The 17,588-nt window shown below is 38.3% G+C and overlaps 1 protein-coding gene across 6 annotated transcripts in view; it reads left to right on the top strand.

Annotated features, from left to right (window-relative positions):
- Positions 1 to 17,588, top strand: part of lrp4 (low density lipoprotein receptor-related protein 4) — a 426,474-nt gene that overhangs the window by 284,729 nt on the left and 124,157 nt on the right. For all 6 annotated transcript variants that reach the window (XM_069905480.1, XM_069905469.1, XM_069905494.1 and 3 more), the window contains exons 4-5: positions 4,599 to 4,712; positions 4,947 to 5,063. In XM_069905480.1, the coding sequence (XP_069761581.1) occupies positions 4,599 to 4,712; positions 4,947 to 5,063 (231 nt within the window). The remainder of the gene's footprint in view (positions 1 to 4,598; positions 4,713 to 4,946; positions 5,064 to 17,588) is intronic.

Genomic DNA, 17,588 nt, shown 5'->3' with positions numbered 1-17,588 from the left:
CTTAAACTTTAACATTGAGGCTTCCCCAAGACTTAGATTTTAATCTTATCTGGGAAGTATGTAATTTTGTACCTAATCAGAAAGGACTGGTTAAAGCCCTTTGTAACTTCTTCTGAAATTTATCTAACATTAAGAATCTTTGGGAACATGACTTTGAACAATTGTTTCCTGAAGATATATGGGACTCTATATGAAAAATGTACATTCATCATCTTTCTATGCCTGACATTCCTTGTTACAATTTAAAGTAGTCCATAGGGCCAACTACTCAAAGTTCAATTAGCTAAATTTTACCCCAATATATCCTCTAAATGTGGTAAGTGGACAACTCAGGAAGGTACTTTATATCACATGTTCCGGCTTTGTCCCTCCTTTTGTAACTACTGGAAAGAGGTATTTACTACCCTATCTTTAATTCTTGATATAAATCCCTCTTTGAGCCCCTTTGTTGCTATTTTTTGTATTGAGTGGACCAATGGACTTAATTTTGACTCCATCTCAATCACGTTTAGTTGCTTTTACTTCCCTGATTGCTAGAGGCTCCTTCTGGTGGAAAGATGTTGTCCCTCCCACACAGACACAATGGTTATTGGATTTGATGGCATCCCTCTGACTAGAGAAAATTAGGTGCTCAACTACTAAAATTAGTTTAAAAAAAATATCTTTGGGGTTTTTTCAATTATTTTCAAAATTTTTAGATCAATTATTTTTGCTCTTTATTTTACATTTTTTTTGGAACTATTAATATTGAAATTAGTTATTGACACCTGGTTCTGTATGCAATCGCTCAGATAATAGCTTGGGGTTAGAAATTAGATTCGTTATAGGTTTTTTTTTTCCTTTTCCTATTTTATCAATAAAATGGATCATATATGTCTCGTTTACCATTTTTTATTATCTGTAATTTTGCCAAAAAACTGCCAAAATGTTTGGCCTGGAAGTCAGCCTGAAGAAAACTGAGGTCCTCCATCAGCCAGCTCCCCACCATGACTACCAGCCCCCCCACATCTCCATCGGGCACACAAAACTCAAAACGGTCAACCAGTTTACCTATCTCGGCTGCACCATTTCATCAGATGCAAGGATCGACAATGAGATAGACAACAGACTCGCCAAGGCAAATAGCGCCTTTGGAAGACTACACAAAAGAGTCTGGAAAAACAACCAACTGAAAAACCTCACAAAGATAAGCGTATACAGAGCCGTTGTCATACCCACACTCCTGTTCGGCTCCGAATCATGGGTCCTCTACCGGCACCACCTACGGCTCCTAGAACGCTTCCACCAGCGTTGTCTCCGCTCCATCCTCAACATCCATTGGAGCGCTCACACCCCTAACGTCGAGGTACTCGAGATGGCAGAGGTCGACAGCATCGAGTCCACGCTGCTGAAGATCCAGCTGCGCTGGATGGGTCACGTCTCCAGAATGGAGGACCATCGCCTTCCCAAGATCGTATTATTTGGCGAGCTCTCCACTGGCCACCGTGACAGAGGTGCACCAAAGAAAAGGTACAAGGACTGCCTAAAGAAATCTCTTGGTGCCTGCCACATTGACCACCGCCAGTGGGCTGATAACGCCTCAAACCGTGCATCTTGGCGCCTCACAGTTTGGCGGGCAGCAGCCTCCTTTGAAGAAGACCGCAGAGCCCACCTCACTGACAAAAGGCAAAGGAGGAAAAACCCAACACCCAACCCCAACCAACCAATTTTCCCTTGCAACCGCTGCAATCGTGTCTGCCTGTCCCGCATCGGACTGGTCAGCCACAAACGAGCCTGCAGCTGACGTGGACTTTTTACCCCCTCCATAAATCTTCGTCCGCGAAGCCAAGCCAAAGAAGAAAATTTTAATTTACTTTTACCTGAACGTTGTATCATATATATCTATGCATTTGATATTATTATTTTCTCAAAAACCATTAAAAAGGTAATCTGATGGCAGCAGGTAAGAAGCTGTCCTTGTGTCGCCGAGTGCTCATTTTCAGGCTCCAATACCTTTTTTCCAATGGGAGCAGAGTGAAGAGGGCAAGGCTTGGGTGGTGGGGGTCCTAGAGGATAGAGGTTCTCCTCAGACATCTCCTCTTGTAGATGTCCTCAATGGAGTGGTCTGGTGCCCATGGTATCACAGGCCAAGGTAACAACTCTCTGGAATTCTTTTCTTGTTCTAAGCATTGGCACCTCCATACCAGACATTGATCAACCAGCCATGACTGCGGAAGGTTATCAGAAGGAATCCTGTTTCACGACAGAGGCGAAATCTGAGATGTGGTACAACGATGGAAGGGATAGTTGAGATCTGGCACAACTGGAGGTTATGAAGTTTGGTTCCAGGGCCATTCTTTCATTCCTTTCAGCAGAGGGAGGAGGGGCAGAACAAGAACACAGCCTTTACAATTTTGGAAGCTTTTACTTCCTATGCAAAATATGTCATAGCTGATAGACCAGCCCTGTACCCTCTTAAACTGAGAGGCTTGCTGGGTTATTTCATGGCACAGCTAAGACTCAATTGTGCTGTTGTGGGTCCACAGATCTTGTGAAACAGATGGGTTTTTATAATGATTTATGACAGTTGGCCTCACTGATGTAAGATTTCTGTTTCCGATTTACGTAACTGACTGAGCTTAAATTCCCCAGCTGTCATGGTGGGAATTGAACTTGTCTCCAGATCACCATTCCTGCTCTCTGGTTTACTAGTCCTATAACATAAGCAATATGCTGCCATAACTGTCTGTTGTCATGTATTAGTTTGTGACTTCCTAAGGAATTTTCTGTACTTCACTGGTACTTCTTGACTGATTATCTGTCAGAGGGCATGGAGTTGGAGTCACACAGCAAAGAAACAGACTCTTTCCCTTCACCTTATTCATGCCAACCATCTCTGTTAATTCCTGAGGGGCTGAGACCGAGGGGAACACCGGGGGAGCAACTGCAAGGTGCCACAGTGGTGGCAATGGTGCCAACTAGAGAACAAATGTTAACAATGGGCATTGCTGGAAATATATGGATATAACAGTAAAGATGTGAAAGAGCAAATGATTTTCTTTTTTGTAAATCATTTATTGTCAATTAAGTTTATTTTTAGAAAAAAAAATCCCTGGTCTGTAGCCTTGAGTTGTCATCTGTGCTTTCTTAATTAGATCATAAGAAATATAATCATTAATAAAATGCTACTACCAATTAAAACTGCTAAAATTCAATTTATATTACATATTTTAAAAAATAAGCAGATTTCAGATTTATTGTCAGAGTACATACATGATACTACATACAACCCTAAGATTCTTTTTTCCCCTGCAGGCATGGAAGAATTACCACTAATTAGTAGTACGAAAAAAAACTGTACACAGCATAAACATGTAAACAAAGAAAGAACTGTAAACATAATGAATGTAAACAAACTGATTGTGCAAATCAGAGAAAATAAAAGGAAAATCAATAAATTAAGTGCACAAGTAAGAGTCCTTAAATGAATCTCTGAACAGATCTTTGATGATTGCTGCGGCTCTCCAAAGGCAGCACTCCCTGCAGATGTTCTCAAGAGTGACTCCTGATGTTAAAATTATCATTCTTATTTTCCAGTCCCTGTCACCACTGCATCTTTGTCACTGTCATCCCCATAAATTACTAAGAAATCTTCCCCCCTCGCCCTTCCAAGTATCTTTAGGTGTTTTTTCAGATGCCAATGCGCTCCATAAACCATTTTGTCCATCTATCCTCACTTTCTCCCATTGTAAGTGTTTGACAGCTGTTATCATATTGGTCATCTAGCTGTATAGAGAAATAATGAATTAGACAACCTGCATGATAAAGGGAACAAATTCACATGCAGATATGCATAGCTTAATTGTTTTAATATTCAAAATATTTGAGGTGTTTTTCAGTAGAAATGGATCCATATGGAAAGAAAATATTCCATCAGGAAGCTGGCAGCAAAGTGTTTTGGCACTCTCTAAAGTCAGGTTTGTTGCACATGCTCAGACTGCCCGATCCAAATTCATCCCTTGAGTCACAACTGGGCAGAAGTATAATTTCAACCCATCTCTGTCCGAGAGTTCAAGGAGAAAATGTTTGAGGATGTAATTGGAATTGATGAAAAACACCCATAAATTTAAGTGTCTGTGGTTGATACTTAAATATAATTCAGGATGTGTTGTTTAAGGGTGGATCATAAGTGCTGGCATTGCTGGGGACGCCATGATCCTAAAAATATGAGTTAAAAAATGATAAGATCTGCAATTATTTAATTGCTCAAGTTTTACATTACAACAAAAGAAAAACATTCATGGTTTGTGAGAATTTGTTTGCCAGGACGTGTAATTAGAAAACAATTCGTTTTCTAGAGTAAAACTTCTTTTTAATATGCATGCACATCTAATGGGGAAAATGTTGATGCAGGAATGTTGGTGGAAAATATGGTAACTTGCCAAAACTAAAAAAATGCAGTGAAGCAAGATATTTAAGAAACAACACACAGCTATGATAACTCCAGCAAAATGAGAAAAGGTTGAAATAACAAATGTATCATGGAAATTATTAATTTGACACCACTGCAAAATGAAATCATCAAGATCACTTAATTTCTCCTTTGCTTTGCATTTCAGCACCCCGTGAATGTGAAGAAGACGAATTTCAATGCCAGAATGGTTATTGTATCCGGAGTCTGTGGCATTGTGATGGTGACAATGACTGTGGGGATAATAGTGATGAACAATGTGGTGAGTGCTGCTTTATAGAGTTCTTTTTGGTTGTTGAGAAGAAATTTGCCACGCAGGCAGCATTAATTCACAATCAGAATGCGGTTAAGTTTGTGTCTATTTAAATATGTTCACTTCCTATGTTTTTTTCCAGAATATATATCCAGTTTTACACAGACCATCAATAATTTTAAGTGATGGCCAGTGTTGTTTTACTAGCTGAGATGATGCAGTTTTCTTGTTTTCCCATTACAGACAGGAGAAAATGCTCAGACAAAGAGTTCCGCTGTAATGATGGCAGCTGCATTGCCGAACACTGGTATTGTGATGGTGACACAGATTGCAAAGATGGCTCTGATGAAGATGGCTGTCGTAAGTATTAACTCGAGATTAAAGTGTGATTGGCAGGAACATACTTTTAAGTCAACATCTATTTACATTGGTTTTTGTTATCTTAATACTTAAATTAGTAAAAGATCAAAATCCATTGTCCTATTTCAAATTGCTTTCAATTGCCCTGTGTTTCAGTTAAATGGTCAAAATATCTGTTAAATCTTTATTTCCTTCCTTATCTCATGTACAGTTGTTCATAAGTTAATTATATGCTTTAAGTAAATAGTCTTTGAGTCAGAAGTTTTGACATCATTATTCCCAGTTGAAAATGTAGACATTTGTAAATTTCTGATTTTCCCATTTGAAAATTAAGTGTGTAATAAATCAATCTACAAATAAGTGTGATCTTCAGGGTGGGAAAACCCGTAAATATTGGAACTGCAAAGTCAACTTGACCATCAAAATACAATGTACTTTCCAGACAGAAACCATGGCACATTGTATCTGGTGAATATTATGCCATAGACTTTAGATCCAAAGGGTTTTTCTTGTACAAACTCTGGCACAATCAATTCAGCTCTAATATGAAAAGTAGTTCTCACTCATTATCAGTGACAATGTGAGTTTCTCTTCTGGATGGTGGGTAGAAATACATTCAACATTCATTCAGCATCTCCCATCTCCTTCTGTTGAACGTAGCTTTCCCACTACATTAAGAATATTATAACAAATCTCCTTTGGTAAAATAACAGACAAGAAGGAAACCATAAAATGCAAAAATTCCGCTGTATACAGAGGGAGCAAAATGGATCAGATGCCTGTAACTCTAAATGGTTCAGACTAATGAGGACTTCAAAGGAGTAGAAACTAAGCCCATCGGCTCTCCTGACGCACTCCTTTGATCTTAACAGATAAAGGGACTGTTTGACAGATAATGAGCAGTCATGCAACTACAGAGAATGATTTCCTCAATGGATTGATTTGAATTTACTGCACATAAAATATGGATCTGAAAATTTCATCTTGCCTTGACTGAATAAGCCACTGCAAAACCAACAATGCAGATAACTTGGATAAATAAATTAGTTTAACTTAATCTGCAATTCTACAACTTCAGGACACTTGTACAATGTATGAATGTAATAGTCATGTCCACTGACACATTCTCAAGGACCTTTGAACAGGACTAAAGATCTTTGCCATAACTTGTAACCTTTCACCTGTGGCATTTGAGACACTCTGAATTGAATTGTTTTCTTGGTTTATTGTCATCCGTACCAAAATATAGTAAAAAAGCTTTTGACGTGCTATCCAGTAAATTATGCAATAGTAATAATCAACAAACAAACAAATGAATAAAGCATTGCAGGGAAGAGTAATTTCAAATTTAGACATGCAGCACAGAAACAGGCCATTTTCAGCCCACGAGTCCATGCTGCCAAATTTACACCCAATTAATCTACACCCCCAGTACTTTTTGAATGATAGGAGGAAACCAGAATCCCTGGGGACACAGGGAGAACACAAACAATTCTTACAGACAGCACAGGATTTGAACCCCAGTCCCAATCGCTGGTGCTGTAAAGGAGTTATACTAACTGCTACCCCAGCCATGCAAAGTATAAACAAAAGTACCAAAACTATTGTAAGGAATAGAGAAAAGTACAATTAAAAACAATTCAAGGGCATCGTCTTTTGCCAGTACAACATCCATTTAAGTCTGATAAAAGCACCAAAGAAACTTTTCTTGAATTTGGGGATTTGTGTTTTTAAGTACTTGTGTCTTCTGCCTGACTGAAGGGAACGGAAGAGATTATGGTCAGATGAAATGGGATTCAGTATTTTGACAGCTTTCCTGGAACAGTGCAAGGTATCGTTAGAGTCGAGGGAGGGGAGGTTGATTTGTGCGATGGCTTCAGCTACATTGCTAACTCAGCAAATATTTGCACTTCTGGGCAGAAGAGTTTCCATACCAAACTGTGTTGCAATTACACATAATATTTTTGAAGGTGGATCTGTAACAGATGGTAAGAGGCTTCAGGGATGTCGCAAATTTCCTCAGGCTTCTCTGAAAGTAGAATCTTTGGTGAGCCTTCTCATTGTAACATCGACATGATTGGATGGTAGTTGGTGATATGTGCTCATAAAAACTTGAATCCTCATCACTATCTTCACCTCAGCACATTTTTATATATACTGCTCTTTTGTTTTACTGACAGTGAAGGAGAGATTATTGTTCTGACCCAATCTCCAATCCTCTATATCTCCTTCTCGTCATCGTTTCAAATCAGACTTACTGTGATTGAGCCATTTGCAAGCTTGTAGAAGGAGTTAATGCAATATTTGGCCACAAAGCCATGAGTGTATCAAGACTTAATCTTCATAGTAGTTCAATAAAAATTAAAAAAAAAATGTTGGCACTTATATGGCTGCTGCTATTAGGGGTTTAATATTAAATTCAATACTGTTATACTGTAAGCAACCCATTAAAATCCAAAAGTGCTGTCTGGATTTCTCAGATGATCCATGGAAATATCAGACATCAGGGATTCAAGTGTCATTTCACACCAAACCCACAAACTCAATCTAGTTAAATTTATGTATTGTAAAATCCCTGTTATCCAGAATTCAAGCAATCGGCAAAAAATACAGAAGTTTAAAATTGGCATGACTCAGAGTTAATTCTCCATTCACTCAGCGCACAGTCTCAAGCAACCGGAAAACTTGTTTATCAGGCATCTACCAATCCCCACAAGTGTTGGATGCCAGGTATTTTACTGTTTATGTTACATATGTGGGAATTCTTTTGCTACACATCTCAATCATTCCATTTTTCAAACCATCCTCATTACTTAGCTTGTGTTCACCAGAGTTTTGATACCGAATGAAATGGCATTTTCAGTGCCAACCTATCAGAAGTAAGTGACAAGCTGATGGAAATAACCAATTTCTCTTTTCACCATAAAGCCACGACTTTCCAAGCTGGGATCCTTCTTTTTTTTTTGACCTTAATATATTTTTTATTAATTTTTTTTAATTTTTCACACTATAAACCATATTGACCAAGATACATACAGACATTTTTCTTCTTAAATATATACAGTGTCATTTTCTCCCCCTTTTTCCCCCCTTCCTTCTCTCCCTCCCTCACCCCCTTCCCCATTTATTTGAAGTTCAATCTATAAGATACATTAAACCCGTTAAACAATGTTGTCACTTAATAAAAATAAACAAGAAATTTTACTGATCAGTTCTTTTCGTTATCTTCCCCTTCTGTCATTTTAGGTGGTGGAAGTCCATGGTAGGATTTCTCTATTGTGTTTCATGTATGACTCCCATATTTGTTCGAATATTGTAATGTTATTTCTTAAATTATATGTTATTTTTTCTAATGGAATACACTTATTCATTTCTATATACCATTGTTGTATTCTCAAGTTGTCTTCTAATTTCCAGGTTGACATAATACATTTTTTTGCGACAGCTAGGGTAGTTGGTAATTTGTTTTATTCCTTTCTACATGAATCTTCTTCCAAATGTTGAGCAGATGATGCAATACCGGTGAATTCCTACGTTGCACCAATTTTTCATCCCATTTATATGGTATATGTTCAGGTATCTTCTCCCCTATTTTATCTAGTTCTAATCTGGTCCAATCTGATTTTTACCTTGTTTGATAAAAATCTAATAGGTATCTTAATTGTGCGGCTCTATAATAATTCTTAAAGTTTGGTAGTTGTAAGCCTCCTTGTTTGTACCATTCTGTTAATTTATCTAGTGCTATCCTCGGTTTCCCCCCTTTCCATAAGAATTTCCTTATTATTTTCTTTAACTCCTTGAAGAATTTCTCTGTTAGGTGTATTGGTAGTGACTGAAATAGGTATTGTATCCTTGGGAAAATTTTCATTTTAATACAGTTTATCCTTCCTATCAGTGTTAGTGGTAAGTCTTTCCAATGCTCTAAGTCGTCTTGTAATTTTTTCATTAATGGATGGTAATTGAGTTTATATAGATGGCCGAGGTTTTTATTTAGTTGTATACCTAGGTATAGCATTGCTTGTGTTTGCCATCTAAATGGCGATTCTTTCTTAAACTTTATGAAATCCGCATTATTCATTGGCATTGCTTCACTTTTATTTGCGTTGATCTTGTACCCCGATACTTCTCCATATTCCTTCAATTTCCTATGTAATTCTTTTATTGATATTTCTGGTTCTGTTAAAGTATATTATAACGTCATCTGCAAATAGACTGATTTTATATTCCTTCTCTTTTATTTTTATCACTCTTATTTTATTTTCTGTTCTTATCAGTTCTGCTAGTAGTTCTATAGCTAACACGAACAGTGAGGGAGATAGTGGACATCCCTGCCTTGTTGATCTGCTTAAGTTAAATTGTTTTGATATATATCCATTTACTGTCACTTTCGCCAATGGCCCCTTATATAATGCTTTAATCCAATTAATATATTTCTCTGGTAAACTGAATTTTTGTAGTACTTTGAATAAATAATTCCATTCTACTCTGTCAAAAGCCTTCTTTGCGTCTAAAGCAACCGCTACTGTTGGAGTTTTATTTCCTTCTACTGCATGAATTAAGTTCATAAATTTACAGATATTGTCTGTTGTTCATCTTTTTTTAATAAATCCAGTTTGGTCTAGATTTACTATTTTTGGTACATAGTCGGCTAATCTGTTTGCTAATAGTTTAGCTATTATCTTGTAATTTGTGTTAAGTAAAGATATTGGTCTATATGACGCTGGTGCAAGTGGATCTTTCCCTGTCTTTGGTATTACTGTAATTATTGCTGTTTTGCATGAATCTGGTATGCTTTGTGTTTTATCAATCTGGTTGATTACTTTCAGAAGGGGAGGAATTAATAAGTCTTTAAATGTTTTATAGAATTCTATTGGGAATCCATCCTCTCCTGGTGTTTTATTGTTCGGTAGTTTTTTTATTATCTCCTGTAATTCTTCTATTTCAAATGGTTTTATTAATTTATTTTGCTCCTCTGTTTGTAATTTCGGTAGTTCAATTTTAGTTAGAAATTCATCTATTTTGTCTTCTTTCCCTTCAATTTCAGTTTGATATAGTTGCTCGTAGAATTCCCTGAAGTTTTCATTGATCTCCGTTGGATTATATGTAATTTGCTTGTCCTTTTTCCTTAATGCCCATATCATTCTTTTAGTTTGTTCTGTCTTAAGCTGCCACGCTAGAATTTTGTGCGTTTTTTTTCTCCTAGCTCATAATATTTCTGTTTTGTCTTCATTATGTTCTTCTCCACCTTATATGTTTGTAGTGTTTCATATTTTATTTTTTATCTGCCAATTCTCTTCTTTTAGTTGTATCTTCCTTTATTGCTAATTATTTTTCTGTATTTGTTATTTCCCTTTCCAACTGTTCTGTTTCCCAATTGTAGTCCTTCTTCATCTTAGTTACATAACTTATTATTTGCCCTCTGATGAACGCTTTCGTTGCGTCCCATAGTATAAATGTATCTTTCACTGATTCCGTATTTATTTCAAAGTACATTTTAATTTGTCGTTCAATGAATTCTCTAAAATCCTGTATTTTAAGTAGCATGGAGTTTAATCTCCATCTATACATTCTTGGTGGGATGTCCTCTAGCTCTATTGCCAATAACAGGGGTGAGTGGTCTGATAATAGTCTACCTTTATATTCCGTTTTCCTAACTCTCCCTTCGATGTGGGCTGATAACAGGAATAGGTCTATCCTTGAGTATGTTTTATGTCTACCCGAATAGTATGAATATTCCTTTTCCTTTGGGTGTTGTTTCCTCCATATATCCAAAATTTGCATTTCTTGCATCGATTTAATTATAAATTTGGTTACTTTGTTCTTTCTGTTAGTTTTTTTTCCAGTTTTATCCATGTTTGAGTCCAAATTAAGGTTAAAATCCCCCCCTATTAGAATGTTCCCTTGCGTATCTGCTATCTTCAAAAAGATATCTTGCACAAATTTTTAATGTTCTTCATTAGGTGCTTATACATATAGTTCAACATATAGTTCAACATAGCGATTTCATACTTTGTTTATCTTTCCTTTCTGTTTCCTCATCACCACCTTCCCTTCTTATCCATTTCTGCTTTCTTTTCTTGAACACATTATAAGACAACATTTCTAAAACATAAAATATTTCCACTATTCTCATATCTAAAATTCCTGTAACCCCAATAGTCCCTCCCCTTTCTGAGTTTTTTTCCAGTTTTATCCATGTTTGAGTCCAAATTAAGGTTAAAAACCCCTCCTATTAGTATGTTCCCTTGCATGTCTGCTATCTTCAAAAAGATATCTTGCATAAATTTTGGATCTTCTTCATTAGGTGAATATACATTGAGTAAATTCCAAAATTCTGAATATATCTGACATTTTATCATTATATATCTCCCTGCTGGATCTATTATTTCCTCTTCTATTTTGATTGGTACATTTTTATTGATTAATATAGCTACTCCTCTGGCTTTTGAATTATATGATGCTGCTGTTACATGTCCTATCCAATCTCTCTTTAATTTCTTGTGCTCCAATTCAGTTAAGTGTGTTTCTTGTACGAATGCTATATCAATTTTTTTCTTTTTTCAGTAAATTTAACAGTTTCTTCCTTTTGATTTGGTTATGTATTCCATTAATATTTAAAGTCATATAGTTCAAGATAGTCATTTCATACTTTGTTTATCTTTCCTTTCTGTTTCCTCATCACCACCTTCCCTTCTTATCTATTTCTGCTTTCTTTTCTTGAACACATTATAAGACAACATTTCTAAAACTTAAAATATTTCTACTATTCTCATATCTAAAATTCCTTTAACCCCAATAATCCCTCCCCTTTCTGAGTTGCCCTTTGACCCTTGTCGGGCAACCACATCTCCCCTCTCCATTGGGATTTGCGAATCCGCTCGCAAGCATCAACTGATTTCACAGTGACCGTTATTTTCCCGCACCCAGCCCCCCCCCAGAAAAGATTTTAATCTTCATATATAACAAAGGTCACTCTCTTAATTCCCTCCTTACTTCCCTTTCTTTCCCTTCTTAGTTCTTACCTATACTCTATTTTTATATATATATATGTGTGTGTGTGTGTATATAAATATATATATATGTGCATGTGTGTGTGTGTGTGTGTGTGTGTGTGTGTGTGTGTGTATAGTTTGTTGTCATTTTTGTTCTTGTTACATCTCTTCATCTCTCTGTCTGTTTCGTAGTTGTTCTGCAAATTTTTGTGCTTCTTCCGGATCCGAGAATAGTTTTCTTTGCTGCCCGGAATAACTGTTTTAAGTACCGCTGGGTATTTTAACATAAATTTATAACCTTTTTTCCATAGGGTCATTTTTGCTACATTGAACTCCTTCCTCTTCTTCAGGAGTTCAAAACTTATATCTGGATAGAAAAAAAATTTTTGACCCTTGTATTCCAGTGGTTTTTTTGTCTTCTCTTATTTTTTTCATTGCCTTCTCCAATATATTTTCTCTTGTTGTATATCTTAGGAATTTTACTAGAATGGATCTTGGTTTTTGTTGTGGTTGTCGTTTAGGGGCTAATGTTCTGTGTGCCCTTTCTATTTCCATTTCTTCCTATAATTCTGGTCTTCCTAGGATCCTGGGGATCCATTCTTTTATAAATTCTTTCATATTTTTGCCTTCTTCATCTTCCTTAAGGCCCACTATCTTTATATTGTTTCTTCTATTATAATTTTCCATTATATCTATCTTCTGAGCTAACAGCTCCTGTGTTTCTTTAACTTTTTTATCAGATTCTTCTAATTTCTTTTTTATGTCATCTACTTCCATTTCTATGGCTGTTTCTCGTTCTTCCACCTTGTCTACTCTTTTTCCTATATCTGTCATGATCATCTCTAATCTATTCACTTTTATCTTCTGTACTTTTTATTCTTCTTTTTATTTCACTGAATTCTTGTGACTGCCATTCTTTTACTGTTTCCATATATTCTTCAAAAAAAAATATATCCATGTACTTGCCCTTCCCTTCATCTTCCATTTCTCTGTGTTCTTCCTCCTCTTCTTCTGAGTCCACTGCAGAATCTGTGTCCTTTACCTCTGTCTCTTCTGGTTTTCTTGTTGGGTTGTTTGTTTTATTTTGTTGGGTGTTTTTGGTCTTCTTATTTTTTATTAAAAGTGTTTTGGTGTTGGTCTTCTTCCTCTGGGTTGGTCATCTGTTGTTTCTTTGATTTCTTATTTTTATTCTCTTCCTTCTTGTTCTCATTATTTTCTATGTTTTCCTGTTGAGAGTCTTGTTGTTGTGTTATAGTTGTCTGTTTCAGCTGTGGAGATTTATTCCTCAGCTGGTCCCCCCTCCCATCAGTGTTATTTTTGTCTTGCACATCCGTGCATGCGCGAATCCTCGCGCATGTGCGGTTGCGCACTTTTGTTTGGCTCCGTGAGCCATTTTTGTAGTCCCGAGTTTGAGGCTTCCACTGACCTCAGGGAGCGGGCCTCTCTCTCCACGGTGGGCCTCCACGTACCGGTAAGGCCTTCCCCTTCCTCCTCCGACGTCTTTCCTTCTTCATTTCTTCGCATTGTCTTTGGTTTTTCTTTCTTCGCTGCCATTTTCTCCACACTTTCACTTTCACTTTGTTGTGGTTTCTATGTTTGTGTTTTTGTTTTTTCTCTATCTTTTTTTAACTTTTCTGGAGAGGGCTGGAGTTCCCCTACCGGCCACTATTCCATCATGTGACTCCTCAGCTGGGATCCTTCTTGAGGACATAATTTACATTTTGTTGGAGGTTTTCCAGGTATACAAACTACCAGGCCTAAAGACTGAAACAAGCAAACATAGCTTAGAGATTATTTTGCATCAATTCCGAGAAAAGAGTATCGTTCAATTAGACCAGAGGGGAGAAATTTTCCACCCATTTGTGGGAGTCTCAGCATCAATAGGAAATTAATCTCTAGAACCTGCAATCTTCCTCAAGGATTTGGTGCTCATGGCCTTCAAGTAAAGACAAGTTTATTGTCATCTGATTGTACAAGTACAACCCATCGAATCAGCGTTCTTTGATCCTCAGTACAAAACACGCAGACGCACAACCAGACGTAGCACACATACAGACAAATAATGCATATGCAGGTAGTCATAGAGGCAAATAAATAAATAAATATTGTTTCGGAAATACGAGAGTCTTGGATTGTTAGTGTGAGTCGTTCTCTTGGCCCCTGGGAAGAATCTGTTCCTCAGCCTGGTGGTGCTGGCTCTGATACTCCTGTGGCTCCTTCCCAATGGGAGCAGCTGAAAGATCCTGTGTATGGGATGGAAGGGGTCCTTAATGATTTCTTTAATGAGCCCTCTTCAGACAACGTTCTTGGTAGATCACATCGATGCCTCTCTTCAACACTTAGGGTCCTATGGATTGACTGCCGATCCATTTCTCTGCAGCAACTGTATCACACGGACGCAGCTGGCCAGTAATTCCTGCAGAATGTTGTCATAATGGTGGCTGGTAGTCTTACACACTTCATTTTTCTCAGGAAGTTCTTTCACTGTTGTGCTTTCCTGACTAGTGAGGAGATGTGTGTCCAAAATATTTAAGTGAACTCCAAGGAACTTGGTGCTCCCTACTCTCGTCAGAAATATCCCTGGCAATGTCATGACCACCTGGCCCCATCCCAAAGTACTTGCTTCCTGGGGGCACTGTTTTTCAAAAAGCTGTAAATGTGCATGTTATTCTCTGAGTCCATTCTTCCACTGCATCTCCCTCTTCTCATTAGAGCACCATTTAATCCAAATGCCATGAGAACATTGCTCCTGCTGTGGTATGTCCATGAATAAGCTGGCTGCAGAGGCATAGAAGTGAAAAGTAAAAGGTATATACCAGACTGCTCTTCAACCACCCTGCACGGTACTAGTCACTATTTTAGCAGAAGCAGACACCAAGGTAAAACAGATAAGAACGAGAGCAGGAATAAAAGTTCGTACTTCTCACAAAAGGATATGCAGACACATTTATTTTTATCTTGAACAAAGAAGACTAAGCATAACCCAATAACATGAAAAGTTTTGAAAAGAATGGGCCCAGAGAGAAAGCTGCACCTACAGGTAAGGGAGAAGCAAAAAACCTTTGAAATGAATGTGTGACAGAATATAGATTTGTTTTTGGGAGATAAGTTGGGCAAGAGTTTTAGTGTAGGTCACATACAAACACTTTAAAACAGATCTTATTTAAAATACTGGTGCTCTGCTCATGCTAGACATGTTGGGACCAACAACCTTTGCAGAAACTTCGGATAGTGCCCAAGAGACTTCACTAATGGATTGTTGTTTACAAAAAGGCCACAGATGAAAGAGCTTGTTGGAGCCGCATTCTGTCTGGAGTCGAACTTGCTGTTCTAGGAGGGTCATGTGGTTTTGCAAGCAGAGAGAGTAAAACAGGCTTCCTCTCTGTGTATGAGAGAGGGAGTGACAGAGAGATCAGTTCTGCAGTGTTACAGTCAGCAATGGCAGCTGGGACTGGAACAGGTCAAGCTGGCAAGCTTGTGGAAACCCCATTTGGAAGACAGTTGTGAGTGCTTAGATCAGCCTGGTCAAAGCCCTTGTGGTTCATGCAAGAGGAGAGGACTGGCTGTCTAATGTTTCACTTGAAATAAGAGAAACAAGAAGGAAGAAAGAGGTTATCATCGAGAGAGCCCTGAAGGGGCAAGTTTCTTTGGCAAGACAGTGAAATGGCTGGGTGTCCAGCAGACAACAAATCTCTCTCTGAAAGCAGACAAGAACCTTGCTGAGCGGTAAACATTTACCTTTCAAGCACCAAAGCCTGGTGAAATTTATAAATGTTAAATTCTGTGCACAGTATAAGAATTGCCTGCAACCAGTGAGTTTGGAGGAATGAGAAGTGAGTTTGGACTGTGAACCAAAGAACATTTCTGAACTTACATACACACACGTGCACTTAGAATTAGAACGGGGTTAAGTTAGGTTTGTAAGTCAATAGTGATAAGTTAAGGTGTGATTCTGTTTTCATGTTTAAAGATAATAAAAAGTAACTTTTGTTGAAGTAACATTTGTCTGAATGAATATTTTGCTGCTGGGTTTTGGGGTCCTCTGGGCTCTTAACAAGTGTCATCAAGTCATTGAATAGGGGGACTTGTTTGTTGTGAGAATGAAGTGTACATCTATTTTTACAGTGCATAGTTATAATCCAAATTATAGATGGATTTAATCTGAGGATACTGATGAGAAAGACTGGTGAGATCAATGGATATTACTGACAGAGTTAGATGAAAGAGAGATGGGAAAAGGAGTGCAGCATAAGAGGCCGCGCATGAGGTTGCAGCGGCTACTTCGGCTCCTCACAATGGTGAAATCCCCATCTCGCTGCTTTTTATCTACTATCAGGAAACTCTCATCAAAATACAAAACACGAACCAGAATTCCAAATTAGTGGATCGGATCAGTGAGCTACTGTACTGTTTAAATCTGCTGAAGCAAGGAACACAGACTGCTGCAAACCCTGGAACAGATCACAGAAGATGCATGGGAGGCCATTGGAAGCACTGCTGGAGAAGGCAGAATCATGGAAAACGGATCAGCATCAGTGTTAAACTGAGAGTTAAACCCCTTTGATCATACTCTCAAATGTAAGATCACTGGAGAAGAAAATGGATTTCCTGAAGCTGCATCTGCTGATTATAGAAATTATTTGGCTCCAGGACACCATGCCAGACTCAGCAATCCAGTTGGATGGCCTTATCTCCCCTTCAGGACAGACAGAGTCACTACTGCTTCTGGCAAGACTCGAGAAGGGGGACTGTGAATTTACGTCAACAAGAACTGACGTACCAATGGCTCTGTTGTGAAGACGTACTGTTGAACAGAGATAAAGTACCTCCTGGTGAGATGCAGACCCTTCTACCTGTCCAGAGAATTATTGGCCACGCTGATTTCCGCAGTCTCGTTCCACCTTCGGTTAATGGGGGTGAAGCCATGAAGGAGCTTGATGGTGCCATCTGTGATGCGCAGACTTCCCACTCTGAGGGTGCCATGATTTTTGCTGGTGATTTCTATCATCCCAATCTGAAAATGGTCATGTCACAATTTCAACAGCATGTGAACCTTGCCACCAGAATAGAGAACACCCTGCATCAGGTGTTCACCAGCTTTTCTGCTGTGTACAAGGGTGCAACTCACTCCCACCTTGGTTACTTTGATCACATATCTGTCCTGTGTACAAACCACTGGCAAAACAAACTAGTCAGCTCGCGGGGAGATCAGGATATGGCTGGTGAGGTGGTTGGGTGCGTGGTGGGGGGTGGGGGTGGGAGGCATAGCAACACTGCAAGACTACTTTGGGGCCACGGACTGGAGGTGTTTCAGGGAGGCAGCCACCTACAACAGTCATGTAAACATGAGCTCAGTGAATGGCTTCATCATTGAGGATGTCACTGAGATCAAATTCTTTACAACCAGGGCTAACCAGAAACCATGGTTGGATCCAGAGGACCACACCCTTCTCAAATGCTGCCTTCAGGACAGGGGATAGGATGGCACTAAGATTACCCAGGGCTGAACTCTCCCGTGCAATTCGGAAAGTAA

Source organism: Narcine bancroftii, chromosome 1 (assembly GCF_036971445.1).
Source record: "Narcine bancroftii isolate sNarBan1 chromosome 1, sNarBan1.hap1, whole genome shotgun sequence".
In the NCBI taxonomy this organism is placed as follows: Eukaryota; Metazoa; Chordata; class Chondrichthyes; order Torpediniformes; family Narcinidae; genus Narcine; species Narcine bancroftii.
The sequence above is the reverse complement of the archived record's forward strand: the minus strand, read 5'-3'. Positions and strand labels throughout refer to the sequence as shown.